The 23,751-nt window shown below is 44.8% G+C and overlaps 1 protein-coding gene across 1 annotated transcript in view; it reads left to right on the forward strand.

Annotated features, from left to right (window-relative positions):
- The window catches only part of DNAH11 (dynein axonemal heavy chain 11), a 294,982-nt gene that overhangs the window by 241,993 nt on the left and 29,238 nt on the right, over positions 1–23,751 (forward strand). The window contains exons 67-73 of the mRNA XM_034759480.1: positions 201–341; positions 1,038–1,208; positions 3,057–3,179; positions 3,703–3,896; positions 4,913–5,061; positions 6,051–6,178; positions 14,225–14,452. Of these exons, the coding sequence (XP_034615371.1) occupies positions 201–341; positions 1,038–1,208; positions 3,057–3,179; positions 3,703–3,896; positions 4,913–5,061; positions 6,051–6,178; positions 14,225–14,452 (1,134 nt within the window). The remainder of the gene's footprint in view (positions 1–200; positions 342–1,037; positions 1,209–3,056; positions 3,180–3,702; positions 3,897–4,912; positions 5,062–6,050; positions 6,179–14,224; positions 14,453–23,751) is intronic.

A 23,751-nucleotide genomic window follows, 5' to 3' on the forward strand; every position in this document is an offset into this window, starting at 1 on the left:
TTCTTCTGTTGACTTAGCACTGTCTACACCAGGGGTTAGGTCGGCTTAACTATGTCTCTTAGGGGTATGGATTTTTCACACTCCTGAGAGACGTAGCTGTGCCAATGTAACTTTTCACTTTAGATCAGCCCTTAATTATTCAGATCAGTGTGATAGTTATGATAGATTTAAAAATGAACTAGGTAACTATCATCCTACAGGTAGCTGAAGCAAAAGAAAATGAAGTTAAAATTAACGAGGCCCGAGAGCATTACAGACCAGCAGCTTTGAGAGCGTCTCTTCTTTACTTTGTTGTTAATGACCTGGGCAAAATTAACCCCATCTATCAGTTCTCACTGAAGGTAAAGCTTTATTTCTGGTGTGATACAAAAGACCAAGCATGGGGGGTTGATTACAGCAATTAGCAACCGTTTATATTTGTATCAGCTATTAATATTTGCTACGTAAGGGGTGCTTGTGTGTGAGAGTGAGGGTTGTACATTTTCCCACCAATTCCTCACAATATTGAACTTCCCAATAATCTCTCTTTTGTCAGATGTTTTCATTCTGATTATGTGAGTAATGCTTATCTTATTTTTGTTAAATCTTCCTGCAAGGCCAAGTGAATAGAGAGATTTGAAGCATTCACTAAACAATGTATTACAATAAATATACTAAAAGTGACTGGCTGAGGACGGAAAGTCTCCTTCCTTGAAACCACCAGCCTTTTCACTTTGAGGGAATGTGTCGGTTTTAGGATGTCCAGTGGGTGGGAAAAATTGGTGGAGTCAGTCAACATATGTTATTTGCTCCTGAGTTAAATGAGTAGACTGAAAACTGTTGTTATTTGTGATCCCCAACCCCTTCTCCCCCCTTGGAGAAAACTTTCTCCAAGCCTACTCTTTCGGGGGGAGGGGGATGATCTTGTACAGTGTCTCCATTTTGTACTGCTCAGGCACTTACTTCGAAAAGCCTTACATTGGAGATCTATTAAATTGCTCTTAAAACAAACAAACAATTTTTTGTTTTAAAAACAATGTGATCCTATATCTCATTAGGCCTTCAACACAGTCTTTCATAAAGCAATTGATCGGGCTGAAGCATCAGAGGATCTGCAGGGGCACATCATCAACCTGATAGAAGCTATTACATACTCTGCCTTCCTTTACACCAGTCAGGGACTTTTTGAAAAGGATAAACTCACCTTCCTAGCCCAGACAACTTTTCAGGTGAGGGGGGAAAAATTTCAGGCGGTAGTGGTGGGGAGTGTGGTTTATTTGACCTATTTCTTATTTACAAGAAAATATCAGTGTCGGAGGATACATCATATCTTCCTGTGGTTGTACAGCACCTAACATACTGTGAATGCTACTGCAATATAAATAATATTATTAACTTCCACAGGTATTTTATGTACGTCTTTATTTTCTTTGAGCATTTAAAAATGTTGTTATACTCCTCTGCATACATTGTAGGGATGAAAATTATGGAAGTGCTGCTTGCAGTTCCCTAGGTACAGTTGTGTAGAGTTTGGCACTTATAGCAGAGATTCTCCAAGTAATAAAAATATCTTTTGATTTTTGGGCTGAGATTATATATAAAGATTCAGGCCAGGTAGGATACAAGTAAATAATAAGTAGGTACTACTTGACCCATCAGCCCCTGATCTTGGGGCTGGGTGAGACAGATTACACCCCCTACATCGCTTGCCTTTCTGACAATCTGGTCCCCCAGTCAGCATGCATGTGTGACTCTTGGGTCACAGGCTGTCTTTTATCCATTTCAAAGTTCCTTTGTTCAAGAGTTCCTGCCTGAAGACCTGAGATTTTGAGAAGGTCTCCTGAACCTGGTCATATTTCTGATGCATTTCTCCAGAGGTGATAGGAGGTAGTCTTCCAACAGTGGATTCACTGTATTGTCCATCTGAGCACTAAGAAATTTAATTAGTCATTGCTGGATTCCTGGGTAGCTGGGGAGAACTCCAGCTGGAATTAACTCTCAGGATAGAGATCGGTTTCAGAGTGGTAGCTGTGTTAGTCTGTATCAGCAAAAACAGCGAGGAGTCCTTATGGCACCTTAGAGACTAACAAATTTATTTGAGCATACGCTTTAATTCCCATTCTTCACAGTCTGCAAGGGGAGGAGAGACAACACAGATAGTGGTGGTAGGCATTTAGTTAAAAAGACACATTTGAATTGAAGATTTTTACTGTACATTCAATCTATGGGCTAGATTTGTCTCCCCTCATATAGTTTTGTGGTATTCCTGACGTGTTTAACTTCTGCAGATTCTTATGCTTTCATTTAAAAAAAAAAAAAGTTGCCACCCCTTCTCATTGCAAAAAAACATTCCAAATGTGAGTCATTGTGGTCTCCCTGAGTCTGAAGAGCGCCTGAAACAATGATGCTGACAAGTGTGAACTTCCTGTCCCTCAGTATGTGTTTAAAGGGGGTGGAGGACAAATGTAGGGAGTTGTATGAAACTCAGGTTTCCTTATCCACTTGAGTAGTGCTATTAAAAAAAAAAAATCTTGTACAATCGAAGCCCAGAATAACTCTGATCTTTAAGGACTATGGTTTTAAAGTTGTTTTTTTCATATAGCAACTCTTTTTACTCTAGCTAAAGAATCATAAATCATAGCTATTATTGTAATCTAGCGATTTTTAAAGGACTTGGGTGCTCCTGCTAGCATAGAGCATGACAATTTTAACTTCTTCAAAATTATTTAGTACAGAGGTTGTTGGTGGGGTTTTTTGGTGTCTGTTTAACAGTCTGAGGCAAGTTCTGCAGCGTGTACTACAAATGTAGTGCTAAGTTTGAAAATTTAATCTATTAGCTTTGTGAATAATGAAGGTCTAGGAATTGATCTCACTCCATTTCTTCTTTTATAATATATTTCTAGTCATTACTTTAAAATAATTGGCTAAAGCTAAATTCTTCTATTGGAGCTACGGAAGATTGTCACCAGAATTTTCAGTGCTTTATGCTGCCTATTCAATAAAGTGGTAAATGTTTTAAGTCACAAGTGACTGCCAGGTAAACCTGATGACCTTTTTCAATTTTGTATGCTGTCAAGATTCTGCTGAGAAGTAAAGAGATAGAACTCCTTGAATTGGATTTCCTGCTTCGATTCACAGTCGAACACACTCACAAGAGCCCTGTTGACTTTTTAACTCCTCAGTCATGGAGTGCCATTAGGGTATGTTTGGAGAATTGCTTTTCAGTTTTAAATTTTATTTCATGTTGTTTCTGGAGACCTCCTAGAGCTAGATAATGTCAGATAAAGTCATATATTCCATAGTAAATTTTAAAACTTGCAGTGCTGTTGCATAAGTTGTCCTTGCATTTTAATTTTTTTTCCCTGAGATGATAAAATCATATATTTATTTCATGTGGAAATGCTGATTTTCTATAATCTCTGCATTCCTCCAGGAATGTAATTCTAATCTTCACACAGCTTCTTACTCTCAGAAAAAAACTAATCTTATGTGTTACAGTGTGTGGTAGCTGGGTATTTAACTGTAAACAGATTGAATGGAGAGATGAAATGGAGTAATCTTTTACAAAAAAACATTTATTCATATAGGCTGTAAGTATAAATTGTGCTTTAAATTAGGTCATAGGTGTCAAATAATATTACTAGTAAATATTATTAGTAAACTGTATTTCATTATCACCCCAATTATACGTCATGGGCATATCACCCGTTTGGTGTGTTCCAGGCCATTGCTCTAATGGATGAGTTCCGAGGGTTAGACAGAGATATCGAAGGGTCTCCTAAAAGATGGAAGAAATGGGTGGACTCAGAATGCCCAGAAAAGGAAAAGTTCCCACAGGAATGGAAAAACAAAAGCTCTCTTCAGAAACTTATCATCTTGAGGGCACTGCGCCCAGATAGAATGACCTATGCTCTTAGGTACGGTCTTTGACATTGTGTGTATCCATGGAACCACACGTGAAGATGGCTTATTGGATGTGTAGCCCGCTGTGCTGAACTTTTCAATTATGGGAATCTAATTTACAAGCTATCTGGTCAGTCAGAGCCTGAGATTGATTATTGGCCTTTGTGGCAATAGTACAAGGCCTATCTATTCTTTTTCAGGTATTTGTGAGAAGGTGGTGGGATCAGATGGGGGTGATTGACTGTTTATAGGGAATTGGCTTACTTATTTATAGATTGGTGATTTTATTCGATTCTATACATGTGCTCTGAGCCACAAGGAGGGCCTCATTTATAATTCTTTTTAAAAATCTATGCTCCTGACTGCCCACCTTTTAGTCATATTTCTCTCTTAATATTCATTCTTTTTCTAGGGATAGCAGATAGATTCATGGGATGGTAATTCTCCATCTCACTCTTCTTTAAAAATCTGTGATCCTCAAAAAATTTCAGCCTTGTATACTTATCCAAACCCTCTGAGGTTTTTTTAAATCCCTTGCCTCCCAAAGAATAGTACCTTTCGCCCAACTGCCCAAACCCTACCAGCTATGCTACCATAGGTGCTGGAACTAGGGGTGCTGCGGCTGTGGCAGCACCCCCTGGCTTGAAGTGGTTTCCATCATATACTGGGTTTGAAGTTTTGTTCAGTGGCTTTCAGCACCCCCACTATACAAATTGTTCCAGCACCCCTATATGCAACCCGTGCTCACCCCTTCCTAGGAAGAAGCATTCCCTTACTGATTACTTGCTGTGCCTAGCGGTCCTTTCTATCACATTGTCATTGTCCCCTTTCCTGAACAGACATATGCCAGATTTTTCGGTACCACCTGGCTGCCCTTCCCTCCCTTAGCTTGCTTCCCTGATACGTTCAATAAAGAAAACTGCTGCTAGCCTAGGAGCAGCAGGTTATGTAGTCTGAGAAGAATGCAGGTCCCAAGTCTGTAATTGTGGATATTCTTGGTGTCTTCAGTTTATACTTTATATTTATATAGAAACTTTGTGGAGGAAAAACTAGGTTCCAAGTACGTGGAGAGCACCAGGATGGACTTAGCAAAATCATATGAAGAGAGCAGTCCAGCCACTCCAGTGTTTTTCATCCTCTCCCCTGGAGTAGACCCTCTTAAAGATTTGGAGACACTTGGTGAGCATGTTTTCAATAGGAGTTGTGCTTGCACAGGAGAAGCAGAGTAAATATCTATAGGCCCAATCCTGCTGGGCATTGAAGACAATGGGACTTTGGGCTTTGGTTTAAAGGGAGCAGGATTGGGTCCTAAATTTTAAAATCTTAAACAAAACCAAAACAACATGTCCTCATAAAAGAATAGAAATTATATGACAAAGTTGGACTGGGTTTATTTTTAACAAAAGAGTTAAGTTGTAAAGTTTCCCCACCCCCCATCTATTTGTGGTAAATGGAGGGGATGAAAAGTGCAAGGCTATTAGCACTATAGTATGAAGAAATTTTTAGACTGAACATTCCTCTGCTTGGCATAATGCAAGTTTCTTTTGTACTGTTTTCTTCCTTTTGACTAGATGAGGGCCAGAGGGCAATTTTCTCCATGCTCATGTAATCTTGTGCCCCCTGTGACTAAATAATGGTCATTATACAAACTATATTCAATTGTGTAAAGCACTGTCGCTTTATACTTAGGATTACTATTCCCCACAGACTCCACTGAGAATACCAGGTTAATACAGCTGTGACCTGACTGTGCTCAATTTAAACTCAGGCCTCACAAGGTGAGAGGCTTGTGCATTTACCCACTGAACCAATCAGTTAAAAAACTGATGTGATATCTACCACATGTTGCTCCTTTTTTATAAGGGAATTGCTTTGTACCCCCTGTAAGAGTTTCTAAAGCTCAGTAACAATGCCTAACATCTATCAAAATGTCAAAAGGTTCATTATCTTAAAACCAAGGGAACAGATTTCTGCAGGCTTTTTCTAATACCAGCAATAAGGCTGCTGTTGAGAGCTCGCAATTTTGCTTGTTGAAATTGTAAGGGTTTAGTGAAGTGCTTCAGAAGAACTAATATATATTGCACCAGTGATAGTGAAATTAATGAGATGTTATCATTTTTTCCCCTTTCTGCTCTGTTCGATTCCTACCCTCGTCACTTCCCTTATAGGCAAAAAACTTGGGTTTACTATCGACTCTGGAAAATTCCATAATATCTCTTTAGGACAAGGTCAAGAGATGGTGGCAGAAGAGGCACTAGAGGAGGCTGCCACACATGGGCATTGGGTCATTCTCCAAGTAAGTGTTAAACAGCACAATAGATGATATTGGTGCACTCAGTTAGGTGAATGGCTGTGTTTGCTAGTGAAGTGACTGCAAGGTAAGGATTGTCTAACAAGGAACAACTTTCTGTGGAATTCAAAAAGGCTATAAACAAAATATTTTGTTTTGTTTTTCTTTTGCCTTTGCAAACGGCAAGGTAAATGTTCACATATAATGAATGTTCATGGCATTCTGCCTTTACCCTCACATTTACAAGCACTACCTTTGTATTCCCAGTGGGGCCAGGAGAGATAATACAAGAAGGCTCCCTATGGCTAGGCATGATTATGTCCTCAGGAACACTCTTCTCCTACATAATTAAGAACTCTTGTTCCATTGAGTAGGCCATAATGGAGTCATCTAATAAAATTAGAATGGCTAGCCCTTGGGAAGCTGTATAATCAGCACTGGAGTGCTGCTCTTCAGAGATAGCAGTAGCAGCTTTGGCTAGCATTGTGTGAATTGAGAATCCACTCTCTGCAACAAACAAAAAGCTCTTTACAATGCCCTGGTGAACTATCATTCTTGGTGCAGCCACAGAAGTTGACAGGAGCACTGGGAGTGTTAGTGTCACTAACGCAAGGTGCTGTGACCAGCAGTTTTACATTATATTGTATAGTGTGCTAACATATGTAATGGTCACATTGTCCTGAAACACTACTGGAAGTGTTGGTTCCAGACCTTGCCAATAAAAGATATTAGGGGAGCCATATTATTCCTTCCAATTCTAGTTTTACACCATCAGCCCTGCATCAGCTTGTCAACCTAATTATCTGCTGCAAACGTTAGCTGCTGTTTAGCTGTTCTTGTAATAAAATAAATATTAGGAGTGACTAAAGGCCTCAACTGAGGTCAGGGCCACATTGTGCTAGGCACTGTACTGAAACAGAAAATACTATTAAAAAATAATTGAGATTTTAATTATAACATTTTCACTGTTTTTTCCAACTCGCTTTACCAGTGAGCTATTCAAGCTTATTTACCAGGAGGTGTGCCTTTCAGCTAATATTAATATAGTTCTTACTAAGTAAAGCAATGGTATTATCTGAAAAAACAGAGAGAGAAGGAGCTGAAAAGTGGTGGATTTCAATGTAATTTGAGAGTGCTCAACACCTCACAGGCTCAGGCCTAGAAGCAGGGGTAATGAAGCCTCAAGTGACGGCTTCCCCCCAGGCACAGTGTGTCCCAATCACTCCTCCTCTTCCTGCCCTGTAACAGGCCTTTATAGCCCCAGGTGTAGCACTTCCCCCTTCAACAGGATCACCTGGGCCCACCTGCTCTGACTCAGGGGAGCTTTTGGTGATATAGTGCTTTTCAGCTCTTCAGCTCATGGTGCTTTTATAGTCTAACAACCTAGAAAATCACACACCATTCTTGTCTAATATGCCCAGGCTGGTCACACCTGAAGTATACAAAGGGTCCCCCTCAGCCACCACCTTGAGGGCTTCTACTAGACTGTGGAACTACCCCGGCCCCCTGTAGCTCTTGTATATTACCCCATTTTTGTTCATTTGAGAATTTTCTCTTTGAGAGCTTCCCTGGGTCACCACCTTTGGCTTCCCCTCAGTTTACCATCCTGCCCTGGCTACTCGTGTCCCTTGGCCTCAAAGAAGGCCTCTGCCCATTCAACAGCTTCTCCCTTCTCTCTCCCCCGCTCCCCGGGCCAGCTGAAAGCATCTCACCCAGCTGTTGGCTTCCAAGGGGACAATCTTTAGGAACTGATCCAGGACAATTTGGTCCATGATTCTCTCTCTCTCTCTCTCTCTCTCTCCAGCTGGCCTTGGGGCAGAGCCACGGAGGCATGAGATCCTGTAATTTCTGAGCCACCACTCGTGGCTGTGCCCGTCACGAAAATGGTTCTACCTGAAACCAGTATTTCTAGGCCTCTAGAGTCAGTCCCTCTCAATCCAGAATGGCTGCCTTCACTGCCAGATAGGAGATCACCTGCTCTTTGCTTATTGCTCAGTAAGTGGCCTGAGCTTTGCCCATCAGGAATGGTGCTATATGAGCCATCCAGGTTGATCCTTCTCATCCTGCATTGCTTGCCACTCTCTCAAACACTCAGAGGACACCTTTGGGATTGTGTTTTGGTCCCTGCTTTGACTGAGGTCAGCCAGCTCATGGTTCCATCACCAACCATGTTGCCCAGCATCCCTTAGTCCAACTTTTCTTCAGAAGGAGAAAGAGGAGCGTCCATGCACCAGCAATGGAGATACAGTTGAGCAATTGTTTCCATGTTCTCTCTACAGATACTAATGCGGAGAGTGGACTAGATGACCCATCTGAGGGAAGGGAGCAGAAGGAGACTCCACCGACTGGAAGGCAAAAGATGCACTGGCCTAGGGATGGGGGTTCCACGACCACCACTCCCAAGAGGAGGAGGAGGATGGTGGTGGTAGGGGACTCCCTCCTCAGGGGGACTGAGTCATCTATCTGCCGCCCCGACCGGGAAAACCAAGAGGTCTGCTGCTTGCCAGGAGCTAGGATACACGATGTGACAGAGAGACTGCCGAGACTCATCAAGCCCTCGGATCGCTACCCCTTCCTGCTTCTCCACGTGGGCACCAATGATACTGCCAAGAATGACCTTGAGCAGATCACTGCAGACTATGTGGCTCTGGGAAGAAGGATAAAGGAGTTTGAGGCGCAAGTGGTGTTCTCGTCCATCCTCCCTGTGCAAGGAAAAGACCGGGGTAGAGACTGTCGAATCGTGGAAGTCAATGAATGGCTACGCAGGTGGTGTCGAAGAGAAGGCTTTGGATTCTTCGACCATGGGATGGTGTTCCAAGAAGGAGGAGTGCTAGGCAGAGACGGGCTCCACCTAACGAAGAGAGGGAAGAGCATCTTCGCCAGCAGGCTGGCTTACCTAGTGAGGAGGGCTTCCCTAGGTTCACCAGGGGAAGGAGACCAAACCCCTGAGGTAAGTGGGGAAATGGGATCCTGGGAGGAAGCACAAGCAGGAGAGCGCAAGAGGGGAGGACTCCTGGCTCATGCTGAGAAAGAGGGACGATCGATGAGTTATCTTAAGTGCCTATACACAAATGCAAGAAGCCTGGGAAACAAGCAGGGAGAACTGGAAGTCCTGCCACAGTCAGGGAACTATGATGTGATTGGAATAACAGAGACTTGGTGGGATAACTCACATGACTGGAGTACTGTCATGGATGGATATAAACTGTTCAGGAAGGACTGGCAGGGCATAAAAGGTGGGGGAGTTGCGTTGTATGTAAGAGAGCAGTATGACTGCTCAGAGCTCCGGTATGAAACTGCAGAAAAACCTGAGAGTCTCTGGATAAAGTTGAGAAGTGTGAGCAACAAGGGTGATGTCGTGGTTGGAGTCTGCTATAGACCACCAGACCAGGGGGATGAGGTGGACGAGGCTTTCTTCTTTCTTCTGGCAACTAGCAGAAGTTGCTAGATCGCAGGCCCTGGTTCTCATGGGAGACTTTAATCACCCTGATATCTGCTGGGAGAGCAATACAGCGGTGCACAGACAATCCAGGAAGTTTTTGGAACGTGTAGGGGACAATTTCCTGGTGCAAGTGCTGGAGGAACCAACTAGGTGCAGAGCTTTTCTTGACCTGCTGCTCACAAACAGGGAAGAATTAGTAGGGGAAGCAAAAGTAGATGGGAACCTGGGAGGCAGTGACAATGAGATGGTCGAGTTCAGGATCCTTACACAAGGAAGAAAGGAGAGCAGCAGAATACGGACCCTGGACTTCAGAAAAGCAGACTTTGACTCCCTCAGGGAACAGATGGGCAGGATCGCCTGGGAGAATAACATGAAGGGCAAAGGGGTCCAGGAGAGCTGGCTGTATTTTAAAGAATCCTTATTGCGGTTGCAGGAACAAACCATCCCGATGTGTAGAAAGAATAGTAAATATGGCAGGCGACCAGCTTGGCTAAACAGTGAAATCCTTGCTGATCTTAATCACAAAGAAGAAGCTTACAAGAAGTGGAAGATTGGACAAATGACCAGGGAGGAGTATAAAAATATTGCTCAGGCATGCAGGAGTGAAATCAGGAAGGCCAAATCACACTTGGAGCTGCAGTTAGCAAGAGATGTTAAGAGTAACAAGAAGGGTTTTTTCAGGTATGTTAGCAACAAGAAGAAAGTCAAGGAAAGTGTGGGCCCCTTACTGAATGAGGGAGGCAACCTAGTGACCGAGGATGTGGAAAAAGCTCATGTACTCAATGATTTTTTTGCCTCTGTCTTCACGAACAAGGTCAGCTCCCAGATTGCTGCACTGGGCAGTACAGTATGGGGAGAAGGTGGCCAGCCCTCTGTGGAGAAAGAAGTGGTTCTGGACTATTTAGAAAAACTGGACGTGCACAAGTCCATGGGGCCGGATGCGCTGCATCCGAGGGTGCTAAAGGAGTTGGCGGGTGAGATTGCAGAGCCATTAGCCATTATTTTTGAAAACTCATGGCGATCGGGTGAGGTCCCAGATGACTGGAAAAAAGCTAATGTAGTGCCCATCTTTAAAAAAGGGAAGAAGGAGGATCCGGGGAACTACAGGCCAGTCAGCCTCACCTCAGTCCCTGGAAAAATCATGGAGCAGGTCCTCAAGGAATCAATTATGAAACATTTAGAGGAGAGGAAAGTGATCAGGAACAGTCAGCATGGATTCACGAAGGGGAAGTCGTGCCTGACTATCCTAATTGCCTTCTATGATAAGATAACTGGCTCTGTGGATGAGGGGAAAGCAGTGGATGTGTTATTCCTTGACTTTAGCAAAGCTTTTGATACGGTCTCCCACAATATTCTTGCCGCCAAGTTAAAGAAGTATGGGCTGGATGAATGGACTGTAAGGTGGATAGAAAGCTGGCTAGATCGTCGGGCTCAACCGGTAGTGATCAATGGCTCCATGTCTAGTTGGCAGCCAGTTTCAAGCGGAGTGACCCAAGGGTCGGTCCTGGGGCCGGTTTTGTTTAATATCTTCATTAATGATCTGGAGGATGGTGTGGACTGCACTCTCAGCAAGTTTGCAGATGACACTAAACTAGAAGGCGTGGTAGATACACTAGAGGGTAGGGATCGGATACAGAGGGACCTAGACAAATTAGAGGATTGGGCCAAAATACCTGATGAGGTTCAACAAGGACAAGTGCAGAGTCCTGCACTTAGGACGGAAGAATCCCATGCACTGCTACAGACTAGGGACCGAATGGCTAGGTAGCAGTTCTGCAGAAAAGGACTTAGGGGTCACAGTGGACGAGAAGCTGGATATGAGTCAACAGTGTGCTCTTGTTGCCAAGAAGGCTAACGGCATTTTGGGCTGTATAAGTAGAGGCATTGCCAGCAGATCGAGGAACATGATCGTTCCCCTTTATTCGACATTGGTGAGGCCTCATCTGGAATACTGTGTCCAGTTTTGGGCCCCACACTACAAGAAGGATGTGGAAAAATTGGAAAGAGTCCAACGGAGGGCAACAAAAATGATTAGGGGTCTGGAGCACAAGACTTCTGAGGAGAGACTGAGGGAACTGGGATTGTTTAGTCTCCAGAAGAGAAGAATGAGAGGGGATTTGATAGCAGCCTTCAACTACCTGAAGGGGGGTTCCAAAGAGGATGGAGCTCGGCTGTTCTCAGTGGTGGCAGATGACAAAACAAGGAGCAATGGTCTCAAGTTGCAGTGGGGGAGGTCCAGGTTGGATATTAGGAAAAACTATTTCACTAGGAGGGTGGTGAAACACTGGAATGCGTTACCTAGGGAGGTGGTGGAGTCTCCTTCCTTGGAGGTTTTTAAGGCCTGGCTTGACAAAGCCCTGGCTGGGATGATTTAGTTGGGAATTGGTCCTGCTTTGAGCAGGGGGTTGGACTAGATGACCTCTTGGGTCCCTTCCAACCCTGATATTCTATGATTCTATAACTGTTCTGTAACCACACTCATTGTTGAAAGGGGGCATCTTGTCACCTCTGTTTAATGGCGAACTGTGCCTCCTGCTGTTTCTTCAGGTTCTTCATCAATTGTATGAGCAGAACCTGGGTTGTCTGCTGCTGCTCTTGTTGCAACTGTACCGTGACCATCTGCTGCTGCTGTCCTGTTATAAACAGGCAGATCGCAGCCTCCATTTTTCCTCTTTCCCGCGCAAATGTGGTACTGGACAGTCAATGTCATGGGCTCAGCTTTCTCGTCACTGGGCACCGAAGAGCCACCTTACTCCCTCCCCGCTAGTATCCGGGGCTGATTTGAGATGCCCATATTCTCCACCGTCTGTGACACAACAAGGCTTCTCCCATATCTGAGAGGCATTCTCTGCCACACCCAGTCTCCTTTCCTTTAGGTATATTGTCCAAACGTAAGCCAATAAACAAACAAGACACCAGCCCCTTAGCTCACCTTTTGTCCTAGGGTTTCATGGACTCCCTTCCCTAGGATCTCTGGTAATCCTGCTTCTGGCAGCTTTCTAGTCCCAGCCAACTCCCTTCTCAGACAGTCCTCCTTCAGCTCTGCTGCTCTTCTGGAATAGCAGCTCCAGGGCAACCTCCTGGCCCCTTACGCCAATGGCCACCACATGAGTTAGTGCCACTCCTCTAGGGTTCCTCTCCCCAGGCACAGTGTGTCCCAATCACTCCTCCTCTTCCTGCCCTGTAACAGGCCTTTATAGCCCCAGGTGTAGCACTTCCTTCCCCCTTCAACAGGATCACCTGGGCCCACTTGCTCTGACTCAGGGGAGCAGAGCCAAGTCTATTCACAGGGACCAGCTGCCCCATGACAGGGCCCAGTTCCATAAAACACTTTAGTATGTGCTTAAGAGCTTTTCTGAACAGGGATGAAATTACTCATATGCTTAAAGTTAACCATGTGTTTTAGTGCCTTGCTAAATCAAGGCTTGAAACCTTTAGAGGCTAGTGAAATATCTGCTAATGTAACTGATGTCCTTCTTAGAATCGTTAATTTTTCTGCTTCTGCATCACCATTTAATAGTGCTCATTTAATAGTGAAATGTCATTTGGAGCTGAGTACCTGTTCCTTTTCATGAAACTGACTTAACAGTGTATTTAAAGCTATTTTTAATATGTGTTGTGACAGACCCAGACCAGTGGGGTACAGGAGTCTGGTAGAGGGCAAATATACTGGTCACTGGATGAGTAGTTTTCTGTTCCCTGAGTGACCAGAGCAGGGGCTGCACTAGAGTAATCAGGAACCTGCTAGAACCAGTTAAGATAGGCAGGATAATTAGGACACCTGGAGCCAATTAAGAAGAAGCTGCTAGAATCAATTAAGGCAGGCTAATCAGGGCACCTGGGTTTTATAAGGAGCTCGCTTCAGTTTGTGGTGCGAGTGTGAGGAGCTGGGAGCAAGAGGCGCAAGGAGCTGAGAGTGAGAGGGTGTGCTGCTGGAGGACTGAGGAGCACAAGCGTTATCAGACACCAGTAGGAAGGTCCTGTGGTGAGACTAAGGCCTGGTCCCCACTAAGTCCCCACTTCGGACTAAGGTACGCAAATTCAGCTACGTTAATAATGTAGCTGAATTCGAAGTACCTTTGTCCGAACTTACCGCGGTCCAGACACGGCAGGAAGGCTCCCCCGTCGATGCCGCGTACTCCTCTCGGCGAGCTGGAGTACCGGCGCCGACTGCGAGCACTTCCGGGATCGATCCCAGAACATCGATTGCCTGCTGCTGGACCCTCCGGTAAGTGAAGACAAGGCCTAAGGAAGGCGTTTGGAGGAGGCCATGGGGAAGTAGCCCAGGGAGTTGTAGCTGTCATGAAGCTCTTACAGGAGGCACTATAGACAGCTGCAGTCCACAGGGCCCTGGGCTGGAGCCCGAAGTAGAGGGCGGGCCCGGGTTCCCCCCAAACCTCCCAATTGACCTGGATTGTGGGTTCTTCCAGAGGGGAAGGTCTCTGGGCTGTTCCCCAACCCACATGGTGAATCTCTGGGGCAAGAAAATCCGCCAATAAGCGCAGGACCTACCAAGATAGAGGAGGAACTTTGTCACACTGTGTATACTTTACTTCTGAAATAATAAACCTATTCTTATCTCACAATGACTGTTCCATGTTTTCCAACAGAATGTTCATCTAGTAGCCAAGTGGTTGGGGACCTTAGAGAAACTCCTTGAACAATACAGCAAAGGAAGCCACTCTGATTTCCGAGTCTTTATTAGTGCTGAACCAGCTCCAACCCCAGAAGAACACATCATCCCTCAAGGAATTCTAGAAAACTCAATTAAAATTACCAGTGAACCCCCTACTGGGGTGCTAGCTAATTTGCATGCTGCCCTCTACAACTTTGACCAGGTAAGAACCACATTTACATAATCTATGGGTTTGGGCTTTTTAATTACTTCAAACTTTTGTAAATAACTGGTCTACCAGGGCTGGGAGCTTGTTGCTGGGGTCACAGTATCCATTCCATATGAAAACAAAGGTCACAGAAGGCTAACCAGCTCTGCCCTATCCTGCCTCCTTGTAATCAATTTCCCATCATCATGGAGCAAAGTGCTTCAGATACTATCCCTGATTGTATTTCCCAGTATTGGGTAATGGAGCAGTATAGGGTTAACCAACACAATGCTTTCCTTTTGTCAGTCAGGGAAGCAGCATATCAGACATGTAGCTGTATTGGCCACCTCAACATCAGAGAAATGTCGTGGCCCAGCATTTGATACTCTGCCTCCCAACTAGTGATCTAAGAGTGCCATGTCAGCTCCCCCTTTCCTACCATGATGTCTTCCAACCCGTGACAGTTCCCCCACCGCTGCAAATTCCTGCCACTGCCTGTTAAATATAATCTTCCCACCCTATTATTAGTAGTAGTAAAAGAAGTAGTATTTTTAATTCTCACAAAGGGATTGTATAGCCCAAATGATCGTGTTGTATCCTTCTCTATTATCAGTAGGTACCATGTGTCCATCCATCTTTTTTCCTTGGTAGCCCTAGCCCAGATCTAGTGATTTTCAGAACATACCCAACTATTTTCCCAAGCTCTTCCGGAGGTGGATGGATGAGTTGATTGAGGGTGATTTGAGGGAGCAGGGCGGCTGGTTGGGTGATAAGATGTTGGAAAGAGGCAGGAAGGACTTTTCTTCTTTGGTTAGATCTACGAGTGTCACTGTATCTGGACACCCTACTTTGTTTTGTTTTTTTTAAAGTGGATATTATGTAATGCTTGTTCATTCCAGCAGCACATTACAGAAAGGACTGGCTTAATGAGCCACTTGCAGAGTCCCCCAGTGTCTGGGATTCCCCAGATGTTGAAGAGTCTCCACACTGATTGCTACAATACTTCAACACTAGGCATAGCTGCCTAGTGTGTCAAACAGCCCTGGGGCAATTGGCAGCCAGCATAATGTAAACCTTGCAACTGACATGTACCATGCACATGCACATTCTGAGCAGACAAAGACCGTCTGAGCATCAGGCATGTATGTAAGTGGGACTTTGCACAGTTCAGGTGGCACAAAGTATGTATTCTGGCCACAGTTGGTCAAGTTCCCCTTGTACAAGGAAAAGTCCACAGGCAAAAATCTAGCTTGTACAGTGGGACTGGCTCCTGTGCCAGCCACTCCACCACTTCCTCAGGCATGGGGGAAACAGTTAGCTGCTGTGATAGTAAATTGGTATTACTGTAGATTGTTTAACTGAAAGGCATGTGAATGGCGATCTATTTCAATGTAACAGCAATTCTGGGTCTCGAAAAGTTTGTATATTTCTTAATTTACATAAATTCACCTAAATTATAGAAACTCAAACTACATAAATTAAATTTCAATAAGACCTATTAATAATCTCTACAATGAAATCTCCAGGTAATTTTTTTAAACCTCAGTCTTGTTCCTTTTTAAATATGGTGAATATTATTTTCTTTTATGATGATGAAGCAAAAACCCTTATTTCCTTACAGATGAATTCTAAGGTTGATGAATTAGATACTTAAGATGAATCATCTCTTTCACTTGCCTTTAATGTTAGTATTTGTAACATTCTTGATCATCCATGTTAATGTATATGCCATAAGCCAGCAATATGACTGCAAATTGACAGAAAACAGTGATTGTTATATGCAATATCTTGACTCTCTTATTGTTAGCCTCTATGATTAATTTTATTATTTATTGTAACTTCAAGTTCATTTAGTGGCCTTTTTCTTTAGTTTTGAGTCTGATTGTAATATTACAGTCTTTTTTTGCAAACCAACTGTTTTGACTCTATTTTGAAACTATAAAAAAAACTGTCTCGCAAAGAAAGAAAACCCAACAAAATATATATAACCAATTTATTAGTTGTCCCACTTCTCCCCAAAAGAAAAGCCTTAGTGAAGAATTTGACCTTACTCTAAAAATAGTGTTGGCTGAGTAGACAATATTTATGAACATTTGCTCCATTCTAAATGACTCTTCGGTTGGACCGTGTCCAGCCCTTTTAATTTGCTGGCACAACATGGGGTTTTTTTTAGCATAAATGTTTAGGGACTGGCTGCATACCTTTTTTATGAATTCCTGTGCTTATATACAAATAAGGGTATTTGCTGTTTGATGTTGGTCTTTCATTATTCACCTGTACACACATTTTTTTGTAAAACTGCTGGGAAGGAGAGAACAGGAAGAGGAAGCAATGGCCAACTGCCTCAGGGCCTTGCCAGCAGGGAGATATAAGGGGAAAAGGGGCTTAAGAATGGGGGAATAGCATTCCTTGGTGTCCACTCCACAACCTATTTCTCCCTTGACACCCCGTTCCTCTTGGAGTCTGTTACTCTGGGAGGACTTGTAGATCACTTTCCAGTTTCAGTTCAGGACTGCCCTTCTACAAATGGATAAGCTGTGGATATAGAATCAAGCTCATCCATCTCATTGAAGTGTGCCAAGGTAAAGACTATTATAACTGTATGTACTTTAGTATTCTAGTGATTCAAATATTTGATGTGCAGGAATTTTGTCTCTAGCACACAGGAAGGCAGGGCCTGAAGTTATTTGCCTTGATAAAAATGAGGCATGTTGGTGAAAATTTTAAGTGCCACTGTTCTAAGGAACCCCTTTGGGCAGCACAGAATACAGAGAGCTCCACATCAGATTTTCTGGGCCAGAGAAATGGTGGTTATGATGTGAGGGCAGCAGAGGAGATGAAGGAGAAGATCCTGGAGGATTCCATGGGGAAATAATCGTGTGTATTCTTGGCTAAGCAGACAGTTTTTATAGTGGCAATTTTTGTTGTACAACTATATAGTTGTTTATAATACATCATCACAGCATTTTTATTTTTTTTTAGTAGAAAGCTGAACTATATCGGTGAAGACTGATTTTAGCAAAAGCATGTTGCACAGAGTTGTTTAGCTAAAATATTACTGATTGAGGGTGACTTTTTCAAAAATGGGAAATGCTGTTATGCTTAGGAGGGTTCTTTATCTGAAATGTGAATCTTAAAGCTGGCACAAAGGAGAAATTATTGCAACTTTGATTTTCTGACACCTTAATTCATCCTGGGATATTTAAAAGGCGTCTAGTAAGAAATAGTTCTCATATAGACAGGACATCCTGGAATTTGAAGAGATACTTTTAATTTAACTCTGTTCCAAATTAAAATATGGCTCACTTGTTTTTTAAAGATTTGAACTGGATTATCAATTTCTAATGGTGAGATTTTCAATAGGAAACTCTAGTTGTATTTTCTTATGGTTGTCATTCAATGGTGGTTGAGGCAAACTTTTGCACTACAGACTCTTTGGCAGATATATCAAGACTAAGGCCTGGTCTACACTAGGCGTTTATGTCGAAGTTAGCGCCGTTACATCGAATTAACCCTGCACCCGTCCACACCGCGAAGGTATTTAGTTCGACATAGAGGTCTCTTTAATTCGACTTCTGTACTCCTCCCCGACGAGGGGAGTAGCGCTAAATTCGACATGGCCATGTCGAATTAGGCTAGGTGTGGATGGAAATCGACGCTAATAGCTCCAGGAGCTATCCCACAGTGCACCACTCTGTTGACGCTCTGGACAGCAGTAAGAGCTCGGATGTTCTGAACTGCCACACAGGAAAAGCCCCGGGAAAATTTGAATTTGAATTCCTTTTCCTGTCTGGCCAGTTTGAATCTCATTTCCTGTCTGGACATCGTGGCGAGCTCAGCAGCACTGGCAACGATGCAGAGCTCTCCAGCACTGATGGCAGTGCAATCTCAGAATAGAAAGAGGGCCCCAGCATGGACTGATCGGGAAGTCTTGGATCTCATCGCTGTGTGGGGCGATGAGTCCGTGCTTTCCGAGCTGCGATCCAAAAGACGGAATGCAAAGATCTATGAGAAGATCTCTAAAGACATGGCAGAGAGAGGATACAGCCGGGATGTAACGCAGTGCCGCGTGAAAATCAAGGAGCTGAGGCAAGGCTACCAGAAGACCAAAGAGGCAAACGGACGCTCCGGATCCCATCCCCAGACATCCCGTTTCTACGAGGCACTGCATTCCATCCTCGGTGCGGCCGCCACCACTACCCCACCACTGACTGTGGACTCTGAGGATGGGATAGTGTCCACGGCCGGATCCTCGGACATGTTAGCGGACGGGGAAGATGAGGAAGGAGATGAGGAGGACGAGGCAGTCGACAGCGCTCACAACGCTGATTTCCCCGACAGCCAGGATCTCTTCATCACCCTTACAGAGATCCCCTACCAACCCTCCCCAGCCGTTACCCCAGACACAGAATCTGGTGAAGGATCATCCAGTAAGTGTTGTAAACATCTAAACATTTATTTGTAACAGAACATGATTATTAACAATTTAAAAAATGGGTTTCTCATGATTAGTTTGATTAACTTAACGGTTCAGTCATGGGCAGTGCAACTATTTGAAAAAAATCTAGCAATGTCCGGTTTTGCATGATTGTCCTGCCCAAGCCGCTCTACTGTTTAGTCCCTGCTACTGCAGCTACAGTAAGATGCGGTCTATATGTCCGGGGATGGAGCAGAAATCCTCCTGGGACATCTCAAGGAAGCTCTCCTGCAGGTAATTTGAAATCCGCTGCATTAGGTTCTTGGGGAGAGCGGCCTTATTGGGTCCTCCGTAGTAGGACACGTTGCCGCGCCACGAGACTAGCAAGTACTCTGGAATCATTGCTTGGCACAGCATGGCGGCATACGGCCCTGGTCTTTGAAGGCTTTCCCGGAGCATTCTCTGTCTGTCGCTCTCAGAGATCCTCATGAGGGTGATGTCGCTCATGATGACCTGCTTTGAATGAGGTAGGGGAATGTTAGTGTTGGGACTGCTTTACCGTTCCTTTACAGAACTGTAACCGCTGGTTTGCAGCCACGCGGTGGAGGCGGGAGAGGGTCAGCCGAAAGGGATCGTTCCCGGGGACAGCCGCGAGGGTGTGGGACAGGAGCAGACTTCCTGCTTGCCGGATTGCTGGCAGCAGGGACCGACATTGATTTCAATGTGAAATGAGGCCATTGCTAATATTAAAGTTTTAAGCTGCCACGAATCTACGGCTTACCATGTCTGCGTGCAAGAGCAATTCCGTTGTCCTGACAGGGTTCTCAAAAGTGCTCTGCAAAACCCCAGACACTGAATGCGAAGGCCGAGAATTCGACCTTGTGCTGAGTGCGCATGTGATAGGTGCTGTGCATGGTCCTGTTCACAGAGAAAGACTATGTTCTTTGTTCACAACTACATTTATCTTTCTGAGGAATTCACTCCCTTTTTCCCATTCCCACAGCCCCATCTGCGACTGTCTCACAACCTAGCCTGTCATCACACTCCCAGAGGCTAGGGAGGATTAGGCATAAGAAGAAGAGGACACGGGAGGACATGTTCTCAGAGCTTATAGCCTGCTCCCGAGCCCAGGCAGCACAGCAGACCCAGTGGCGGGAGAACTTGTCCCAAATGCACCAAGCCAACATGGATCGGGAGGAGAGGTGGCGTCAGGAAGACCAGCAGGCGACTCAAACCCTGCTTGGACTACTGAGGGAGCAAACGGACACGCTCCGGCGCCTTGTGGATGTTCTGCAGGAACGGAGGCAGGAGGACAGAGCCCCGCTGCAGTCCATCTCTAACCGCCCTCCCCCGCCACCAAGTCCCATACTCCCTTCACCCAAAGTGCACAGAAGGAGAGGCGGCAGAGTCCCTGCTAACTCTCACTCCACCCCTGCAGAGAGCTCGAGCAGCAGAAGGCTCTCATTCCCCAAAGTTTGACAAGTTCTTTCCTTCCCGCCTGACACAAGCCCCCGTCCAAGTTTCACTTCCCAGTCCCATGTGTAGTTGATAATAAAAAATATGTTTCTGTTAACTACTGTTTCCATCATGTTCTTTTGGAGGAGGGGGGGGAAAGGGGGTTGGTAATTGGACAGGACAGTCACCTTTGGCAGGGTACATAGTAGGGGGCAGGCACAGCAGCAGGGCACATACATAGTGCAGTGATGCAGTGACTACTTACCCTGGTTAGTCTGGGAGGTTCTTTTCATGTTATGTGGTGGGGGGTGGGTTGCTCTGTGACTTTGTGTCAGGGGAGGGCAGTTAGAGATCTTAAGCGGCGGTCCTTAGGCAGGATCACAGAGCCACACAGCAGGGGATCTGTAACCGTCCCACCCCTGCCACAAACTCACATAGACCCCCCATACACACAGTCCGTATCAGGAGGGGTGACAGGCTCCGTTGAAAGAACCATCCCACCGCAGCGGAGCCTGTCAGTCCTTGAGTTTAGAAGCTGCATTCGCGCGACTACACTACACCCGCTCCGCACCACAGTCTGCGTCCCAGTTTTAAAAAATTCCCGCGAAAACAGTATTAAAGAAAACGGTGTGCTTTAACAAAGTAGAACTATTTTTATTTTGAAACGTGTGTTGGAAGTGGGGTGAAGGCTTCTCTGTACACAAAATTAGAAAGTCACAGGTTACCCTGCTCACTCAGGAACTTTGCTTTCAAAGCCTCCCGGATGCACAGCGCTTCCCGCTGGTCTCTTCTAATCGCCCGGCTGTCTGGCTGTGAGTAATCAGCAGCCAGGCTAATTTCCTCAACCTCCCACCCCGCCATAAAGGTCTCCCCCTTGCTCTCACAGAGATTGTGGAGCACACAGCAAGCTGCTATAACAATGGGGATATTGGTTTCGCTGAGATCACAGCGAGTCAGCAAGCTTCTCCATCTCCCCTTGAGACGTCCAAAAGCACACTCCACCACCATTCTGCACTTGCTCAGCCGGTAGTTGAAGAGTTCTTTTTCAGTGTCCAGGGCACCTGTATAGGGCTTCATGAGCCAGGGCATTAGCGGGTAGGCTGGGTCCCCGAGGATGACTATAGGCATCTCCACATCCCCAACAGTTATTTTGTGGTCCGGGAAGTAAATACCTTGCTGCAGCCGTCTAAACAGACCAGAGTTCCTGAAAACACGAGCGTCATGAACCTTGCCCGGCCATCCGACATTGATGTTGGTAAAACGTCCCCTGTGGTCCACCAGTGCTTGCAGCACCATGGAAAAGTAGCCCTTTCTGTTAATGTACTGGCTGGCCTGGTGGTCCGGTGCCAGGATAGGGATGTGAGTTCCATCTATGGCCCCACCGCAGTTTGGGAATCCCATCGCTGCGAAGCCATCTATGATCGCCTCCAAGTTTCCCAGGGTCACTACCTTTGGCAGCAGTACATCAACGATTGCCTTGGCTACTTGCATCACAACAACCCCCACGGTAGATTTGCCCACCCCAAACTGGCTCGCGACTGACCGGTAGCTGTCAGGCGTTGCAAGCTTCCAGAGGGCTATGGCCACTCGCTTCTGGACAGTCAGGGCTGGTCGCATCCGGGTGTCATTGCGCTTCAGGGCAGGGGACAGCAACTCACAAAGTTCAAGGAAAGTTCCCTTCCGCATGCGGAAGTTTCGCAGCCACTGTGATTCATCCCAGACCTGCAGCACTATGCGGTCCCACCACTCAGTGCTTGTTTCCCGTGCCCAGAATCGCCGTTTCACAGCATCAACATGACCCATTGCCACCGTGATGTCCTCGGCGCTGGGTCCCCTGCTTTCTGAGAGGTCTGTGCTACTCTCAGACTTCAGGTCATCACCGCGTTGACGTAGCCTCCTCGCCTGACTTTTCTGCATCTGCCTCAGGGCAACCTGTATGATAAGCTGCGACGCGTTGAGAGCGGCCACAACTGCAGCGATGGTTGCAGTGGGCTCCATGCTCACAGTGCTGTGGCGTCCGCGCTGTCAATGACTTGAAAAGTGCGCGAAATGATTTCCCGCCGGCGCTTTCAGGGAGGGAGGGAGGGCGGGAGTGATGGACGGATGACGACAGTTACCCAAAAGCACCCTGGCCCCTTTTTTTTTTACCCAGAAGGCATTTGCGGCTCCACCCAGAATTCCAATGGGCGGCGGGGACTCCGGGAACTGTGGGATAGCTGCCCTCAGTGCACCGCTTCCAATGTCGACGCTTTCCCCGTTAGTGTGGACTCACAAAGTCGAATTACTGTCCTTAGTGTGGACACACACGTTCGACTTTGCAATATCGATTCCAAATATTCGATTTAAGTAAAATCGAACTACTCTCGTAGTGTAGACAAGGCCTAAATTAAGTACTTACTGTCATTATTATGTTTCTTGTAAAGTTATTTGACATTTCAGTAGGAGCAACTGCAGTTTTAAAAAATATTCATTACACTATAGCCAGCCGCAGGTAGGACAAATTTTGTGTTGTGTGGATTTCTATATAAGGGTCAGGAAGATTGAGTCTGATTCATAAATCCTATTCTAATATTGTATTTCTGATTATTTAATTCACTAATTTGCCCAGAAGAAATTTTTTTATAGGACTTGATGCTCCCCACCATGAGATGTCTCCCAGTCTTTGTGTGGGGGAAACATATTCTCCTGCTCACAATTTCCTACTCATTCTTCCATTGGGGAAGCTGATTTGCCTTGACAGCCAGAGATTTAGCCCCCAGAAATTGTGTATACCTAAGATGTATATGTATATCAAAAATCAATTGTAATATTAATTACTTCTTACACACAATTATGGCAATTCAAAAGAGTTTGGGGGCACAAGGAATGTAGATTCAGGATCATACTTTAGAAAAATATTTTAAAGTTTGACTCAGGAACTTAAAAAAAAAGAAGCTGTGCAGAAACTCCTATTTCCAAGTTTCTGTCAATGAAGACTAAAGAAAACAATTAAATTACAATTACCAAACATACCTTTTTTGGAAAAGGCACATAAAATCTGAGCGAGATTGATAACTTCTCTATGGAATTTTAAACTACTCTATAGAATTCTATAGTAGGAATACCATTCTCTGTTAGATTGTCTTTAAGGTGGTCTATTTTTTATAAAATAGATCCTCTATTTAAATTATATGATTTTTAAGTAATAAAAATCATATATAAAAAAAACTTATTTAATTTCTGTAGTCTAATTGGGTTAAATCCTATTAAATTCTATAGGCCTCTTCCATAAGGGCAGTACAGTGCTCCTTCTTATATAAAAAGATAAATTATCTGGTCAACAATTCTGTTTAACTATAATAAAAAGTATATAGAGTGAAAAATACTTAGGCTCCAATCTTGCAAACACCGCTCCATTTGCTTAACTTCAAATGTGTGAGTAGTCCCATTGGCCCAAGTAAGG

This window comes from Trachemys scripta, chromosome 2 (assembly GCF_013100865.1).
Source record: "Trachemys scripta elegans isolate TJP31775 chromosome 2, CAS_Tse_1.0, whole genome shotgun sequence".
NCBI lineage: Eukaryota > Metazoa > Chordata > Testudines > Emydidae > Trachemys > Trachemys scripta.